The sequence below is a fragment of the Camelus dromedarius genome, chromosome X (assembly GCF_036321535.1).
Source record: "Camelus dromedarius isolate mCamDro1 chromosome X, mCamDro1.pat, whole genome shotgun sequence".
In the NCBI taxonomy this organism is placed as follows: Eukaryota; Metazoa; Chordata; class Mammalia; order Artiodactyla; family Camelidae; genus Camelus; species Camelus dromedarius.
Genome location: NC_087472.1, coordinates 915,618 through 922,214, shown reverse-complemented (window position 1 = coordinate 922,214; position 6,597 = coordinate 915,618). Strand labels below are relative to the sequence as shown.

The 6,597-nt window shown below is 54.7% G+C and overlaps 1 protein-coding gene across 1 annotated transcript; it reads right to left on the bottom strand.

Annotated features, from left to right (window-relative positions):
• Window positions 1–901: 901 nt before the first annotated feature.
• Window positions 902–2,287, bottom strand: LOC116150753 (cancer/testis antigen 1-like). Its single transcript, XM_064482816.1, has 3 exons — window positions 1,880–2,287; window positions 1,394–1,519; window positions 902–1,185 (listed from the first exon to the last, which is right to left on the bottom strand). The coding sequence occupies exons 1-3, from the start codon at window positions 2,218–2,220 to the stop codon at window positions 1,047–1,049; spliced, it is 606 nt and encodes a 201-aa protein (XP_064338886.1). The 5' UTR covers window positions 2,221–2,287; the 3' UTR covers window positions 902–1,046.
• Window positions 2,288–6,597: the final 4,310 nt, after the last annotated feature.

Genomic DNA, 6,597 nt, shown 5'->3' with positions numbered 1-6,597 from the left:
GATTTCCTAAACGTTTTCCCCATTGATGTACATTCGACCCATTTTTCACAATGACAAACAATGCTGTAATTCACATTGTGGTCAATTCTGCCTTGTTCGCATATGCAAGAGGTTTTGTGTGTGTGTGTGTGTGTGTGTGTGTGTGTTTCTTTTTTCTTTAATGATAGATTCCCAAAGGTGGGTTAAAGGAAACGCACACCTTTAATTTTAATAGAAAATGCCAGTGAAATGTCCAGATAGATTTTACTGCCACCCTAAGTAATCATGGGTAAGAGTCTTTGTTTCTAACTATAGCCTTCCCTAGCATTGAAGACTGGAAGTTAATTAAATTAATCCTACATTAAGATCTTCTCTGGTCCCACATAGTAAATCTTAAGATTCAAGAGGATCAAACTGTTTCCAAGTAATTTAACAGGATCCCAGAACAAAGTTCAAGAATAACTTTAGGGATGGAAAAATATCCGGCACCCAAGGGAAAATTTATAACGCCTGGCATCCAATCTCAAATTACCAGGCATGCAAAAAAGCAGGAAAATCCAATCCATTATGACAGAAATCAATCAAATGGCATTGGCTGGAAAGAAAGAAAGAAAAGTGCCTTTATTTACCGACAGAATGACTGTGTACGTAGAAAGTCCAACGGGACTGTAAAAGAGCTATTACAATTAATTAGTGAGCTCAGCAAGGTTGCAGGATACAAGATATTTTAGAGGGAGCTAATCACGTTGAATGGCAGGCCACAATTTTCTTTTTATTCCATTTTTACATTGTCTTCAGTTACACTGTACTACTTGAATATCTGAACCCCAGAACCTCCCCTCCAACCTGAGGACAAACGCAAGACTACTAGGAGGTGCAGTAGAATAGCAGTAGCTCAGGTTTATTTTCTGTAATTAACAAACGTTTAATTGCCAAACAAAATACATGGGCCCTGAGTGCGCAAGGGCCAGAAGAGGCAAAAGATCAGAACCCAATAACAAAGCGGCAACTACTGCAGAGAGCAGTGCCCTGGGGAAGGGTGCTTAGAGCGGGACACATCAGTTAGGTTAGCCCCCCTTGCCCTGCTGAGGCTGAGCAAAACTCGGGGGCACAAAGCACTGCATGGCCTGCATCACCAGGAAAAGCTGGTCAAGGCAGGAGGCGATGGAAGTTCGGAGCTGGCCAGGGTCTTCAGCAGTCAATCGGCTAAAAGGGAGGGAAAAATAAAATTCGTTAGGAGGAGGGGAAGCACATTCCTCCCCCTGTCCCCTCACACCGACAATCCCAGAGCACCACAGCACCACGTTTCTTCCTTAGACTTCACCCCTCCCTGGCTCCATGACAGCTCCACCTGGGCGGAGACTGGCTCTGGCCACCTGCCACCAGCCCCTCCCCGGCCCACTGTAGAACTGACACAGCCAGGACGCTGCCATTCACACTGAACTCCTCCTGAACTGGCCCTTGCAGTTCCACATTTGGAGTCAGGAACCAGTGGGCGATCTCCGCCTCCACGGGCGACGGGAACGGCACAGTGAAGAAGCTGGTGGAGATATGGTTAAGGCACCATCCACACGACTGATTTTTGCCTGCGCCGCTGGCCTCCTCCTCGCTGAGACCCGCCTGCCTCCCAGGCCGCCCCTTAGGCCATCCCCAACCTCCCACCCTATACACTGAGGCCAGCCTGGACGTCACAGCCCCTACCCTCTGGTTCACGGCAGACTGGTTTGCCTCACCATTGCCACCCTCTGTCAGCCCAGACCACCCCTGGCCCATACCCCCCAGCAGCCAAGAGTACCCTCCTTTTACACTTCAGGCCCTACTCGCCTGCAAGACCCCCCCAAACCACCTCCAGCCCCATCCCCCGGCCACCCAGCCCGCCAGGGCTCCTCAAATAGGATACAACTGAAGCAGCTGATTACCCGGACCTCCAGCCGCGGGTGCTGCATCTCCACCAGGCCCTGGTGCCTGGGGTGCCCGCTCAATCTGGGGAATGCCACCGGCTGCACCATCCGCCTCTCCTGCGACACCGGGGCCTCCGGGAGCACCTGGGCCGTCGAGGTCGCCAGGGTCGCCAGGGTCTCCAGGGTCACCAGGGTGGATGGGTTCACCGGGGCCACCTAGGTCGCCAGGGCCACCTGGCGCGCCCTGGCCACCACCGGCTGCCTCCACTGCAACAACCGCGGCACCTGCGCCTGCATCTGCTGCCCTCACGGCTCCTCCGCCATCCGCGTCAGACCCCATCTTGGATCCTCCCACCGTCGCTATGAGGAGTAGCTGAAGGACAACGTGCCCCGTCACAAAACTCAACCCCTTCGCAAGCAGTGCAACTCGGGATTCTCAGGGCGCCTGCGCAAACAGACCCCTGGCACCGCCTCCTGGCTCGTGATTGGTTCCCGCCAACAGACCCTGGAGACCCCGTAGGCTCTCTAGCCAATGGGCGCTCCCTTATGAAGCGCCAGCCCGTAGAGCGCTGTGTAAACCTAGTGAGCCTGCGCAAACAGACACCCACACGGTCTGGTCCCTTTAGACTGGCCCTGCCTCGGGCCCAGACACCCCATAAGCTGCTTAGCCAATGAGACCTCCGAACGACGCTCCTCCCCTTCACGTGGTGTGGCTCGAGCGCCCCAGTGCGCATGCCCAAACAGACGCGCGCCCAACAAGGTCTGTGGGCACGTGGCCGTTTCCCGCCAAGCCTGCGCACCCAGAGCGAGCCCCGTGCACCTCGGAGTCTCTGCCGTGGTGCCAGCCGGGCCACCCTCATGTCTGACCAGCCTGCCGACCGCCGGTCCCCTGTCATCGAGTTCTGGGAGTGAGTCAGGCGCCTCTGGGCCACGCCCGGCCTGTCCCTCTGGCCCCCCGCCCACAGCTCAAGTCTGCAGGGGCGGGGGTGGGGGCCCAGCCCCGGGGGGATGAGCCAGGGATGCGGCGCGGCTGTGCCTGCCGGCCTGGGGGAGCGAGGCTGCCGCTGCCGCTGCCGCTGCCGCTGCCGCGCGTGCCGGGGATGGCGTGGGGCCGGGCCGCCAGGGGCTCGTGGGCTCCAGGCACACGTGCTGCAGGGACACCGTCCAGGCTGCAGGCTTGGGCCCAGGTGCACAGGTCGGAGCAGCTGGACTCAAGGGCTGCAGGAGGGGGAGCACCACGCCCGGGCCAGCTCCGCGTCTCTTTGCCCTCGGCCAGCACAGCCCTCATGCGCTCTCCCTCCCCCAGGAACAAAGTCTTGCGGCTCTCTGGGGGGCTGGAGGTGCCAGGGGCCCTCAACTGGGAGGTGGCCCTGTGTCTGCTGGCCTGCTGGGTGCTGGTCTACTTCTGTGTCTGGAAGGGGGTCAAGTCAACAGGAAAGGTACAGCAGGCGGGGGGAGGGGATGGCTGGGCGGGGAGGAGAAGGGACCGCAGCATGAGGGGTGGAGTGTCTCCGCCGGGGACCACTGTTGCAGTGGGAAGTGACTGGACCAGGGCTGGAGCCCAGGGAGGGGGCAGGGGGCAGGTACTTCCATCCAGGCCACTTGATCCCCGCCCCATGGCCTTCCAAATCCAGGCCCAGCAGCCTTCCCTCCCCAGGGGCAGAGGCCCAGGCAGTAGCTGCCCCTTCCCTGGGTGGGACGTCCCCAACCCACTGTCCCTCCCTCCCAGTTCCTCTCTATCCCTCACTGGCTCTGTTTAGGCGGTCTCAGTAAGACCTGGTCTATGCCTGTTCCTCTCACCTGCCTGTCTGGCCCAGGGGATCCAGAGGGGAGCCTGGACACCTCCCTCCCTCAGGGGCTCCCTGGCAGGTTGCAGAGACATATATAAGAATAGTTGTGCAATAGAAGAAGGCTCACTGTACAAAGGTTGGAATAGACCCTCGCTCCTCGGTTCAGTAGTGCACGGAGCCCCAGATGGCCAGGGAAATGCCTCAAATCTAGGTCAGTGGAGCCTCTGTGTGCAGACTGCGATGGTGACTAGGTCTTGAGTAGGTCCATGGACGGTAGCGTGCCGTGCTGGAAGCCATGGTGGGAGGGAGGGCGGGTCCATACACGGAAAAGGAGTCTATTCCAGAGAGAAACACTTGCCGCCCCCTGCATCAGGGAAAAGGTCCAATTTATTAATTTTTCTGGAAGTATATTACAGTTTGTTTACAATATTATATTAGTTTCAAGTGCACAACGTAGTGATTCAGTGTTTTTATGCATTACACTCCACGTGAAGTTATAAAGTATTGGCCCTAGCTCCTGTGCTGTACAATATATCCTTGTTGCTTATCACATACAACTCACCCATCTAAAGTGAACCGCTGACTGGGTTTTAGGATGTTAATAGATTTATGCGGCCATCACCACAACCAATTTCAGAACATTCTCATCATCTGTAAAAGAGATGTACCCGTGAGCAGTCACTCCCCAATTCTCCCGAACTCCTCCATCCTAAAAACCACCAGCTGACTTTCCTCAAACAAAACTTTAATTCACGTTCAGAATAGTTATAATAATGTATTGGAAAATCTAGTGTTTTGGCATGGCCTCAACTGGAATTGCTTTTCCAGCCTTCCCTGCTACATCGGGTTGGGCCCTGCCCTAGGTATGTTACATGCATCATCTCATTAGTAACTGTGCAGCACACAGACGGCATTCTACCCGTTTGACAGATGAGGAAACTACAGCTCAGAGAGATTACAGAAGGGGCACGGGCAGGACTTGTCCGGGTGAGCCCAGAGTCGGTGTTCCGGCCTGTGCATAGCCAACATGGTCTACTCCAGAAAAATAAGAGCTATAGATGCTTAAATTCCCTCCAAGTTAAGTCACACGGTCCCTAAAAGAGGTTTTCAGTGTCATCATCTCTACCACGTTAACACAGTCATTTCTGTCAAGGTCCATTTGGCAGGACGGGGTGATGTCTGCAGAAACACGGACACGGGAATCCTGATGGACCTTCTGTAAATACGCACTGAGCGGCGCTCTGTGCTGAGCACTGTTCCAGAGGATTCTGCCCCACTGATACGGACAAGGCCGCTGCTCTCCCTCTCATGGAGGGAGATAGAAAACAAACCAAAAAAGATCTGGAATTCAAACAGGGCAATGGATTTACAATGGAGGCTTTATTATTTTTTTATTGAAGTGTAGTTGCTTTACAATGTTATGTTAGCTTCTGGTGTACAGCACAGTGATTCAGTCATACATGTGCATGGTCCTTTTCATACTCCTTTTCATTGTAGGTTACTACAAGGTATTGAATAGAGTTCCCTGTGCTGTGCAGTAGGTCCTTGTTTATCTCTTTTATACATAGTAGTTTGTATCTACAAATCCCAAACTTACAATGGAGACTTTAGATGAAGGAGGTGATGCTTCAGCTTCAAGCTGAACAACAGAAATCAGCCATGCAGAGACTGGGGACAGGGCACACTCTCCATAGGGGGGCCAACAGGGACAAAGGCCTTAAGACACACTCGAGGAAAGGGAAAGGAGGTGACGTCAAGAACTACAAGAACTCTTGGCAGGAACACTCCATTCAGCTCCTGGCTTTCAGGGATGGCCAACACTGAATGCCTTCGAGCAGCCTAAGGTCACATCCCTGGGATGGCCCAGCCCCCTTGCGAGTTCCTGCCTGAGGAGACAGGGCTGGCAAAAGAATTCACTATTAGTTCTAGCCAACCCCTGACACAGCCACCCCCCCCCCCTTAGAGCCTTTCTGCAGACGGCTCCCACCTGTGAATCCAGCCTCTGTCCCTCTGAGATGTCTCTGTACCTCCTACAACCCAGCAGAGTCTTTCCCGGGGACCTGAGAGCCATTCCTTTGAGATGGAATCCTTGGAAGGACGGGAGCCTCGGTCTCCCGGTCTCCGGGCCGGATGGAACCCCAGCTCCCATGACTGCCACCCACCTCGTCGCATGGACCCTGACCCACCCTCTGTGAGTTGTCACCTGAGCCCCTGCTTGCTGTCCCCCACCTCACTGTCCCTTTGGAAGACCAGCGTGTCTGCGCAGATCAGATCTGCGCTCAGCACCTCCCCTGCTGTCACCAGTTGCCAGGTAAAACCTGCTTTAGGCCTTTCCCCGAAGTCCCGCTGTGCTTCTCGCTGACACTGGTGCTGTGCTGCTGGCCTGGGAGAGAGACGAGGATGGCAGGAGGGCGCTCGTGTCTAGCGGGGACAGAGGCTCCGTTTAGCAGAACGAAACAGTCGTGCAGACGGACAGTGGTGATGGTTGTACAATAGGAATGTGCTCAGTGCTGCTCAAGTGCACGCTTAAAATGGTTAAGATGGTAAACTTGATGTGATGTGTACTGTGCAATTTTTTTAAAAAACAAACACCCATACCACAGAGTGTTTGGAGAACAGCTTCGAAAATCAAATTTCTAACTCAGCTTTTAAAGACTGAATTGCTGGTTTGGAACTCTGCGCTTTTAGGTTCACAGAACCGGAATTTGCTTTGGGAGCACAAGTGGAAGGCAGTCCGGACACCCTGACACAGCCTCCCGAGCAGTCAGCGGCCAGCGTGTGCGCGCGGTTTGCTTTGGGCGACATGGCACAGTCCCCGGGGATGTGCTCCTAGAAGCCAAGCTCTGAGGAACTTGAGTCGCCATCAGTGCTGGCCCATGACTTGGTAACACAAGCACTTCCAGGACCAACCCCCGGGTCTGCCCCAA

Coding starts and splice junctions, on each gene's coding strand:
- LOC116150753 (XM_064482816.1), bottom strand. CDS start 2,220: ATGGGGTCTGACGCGGATGGCGGAGGAGCCGTGAGGGCAGCAGATGCA. Junction 1,520..1,879: donor GGTAATCAGCTGCTTCAGTT/GTATCCTATTTG, acceptor TATCTCCACCAG/CTTCTTCACTGTGCCGTTCC. Junction 1,186..1,393: donor AATGGCAGCGTCCTGGCTGT/GTCAGTTCTACA, acceptor CCTCCCTTTTAG/CCGATTGACTGCTGAAGACC.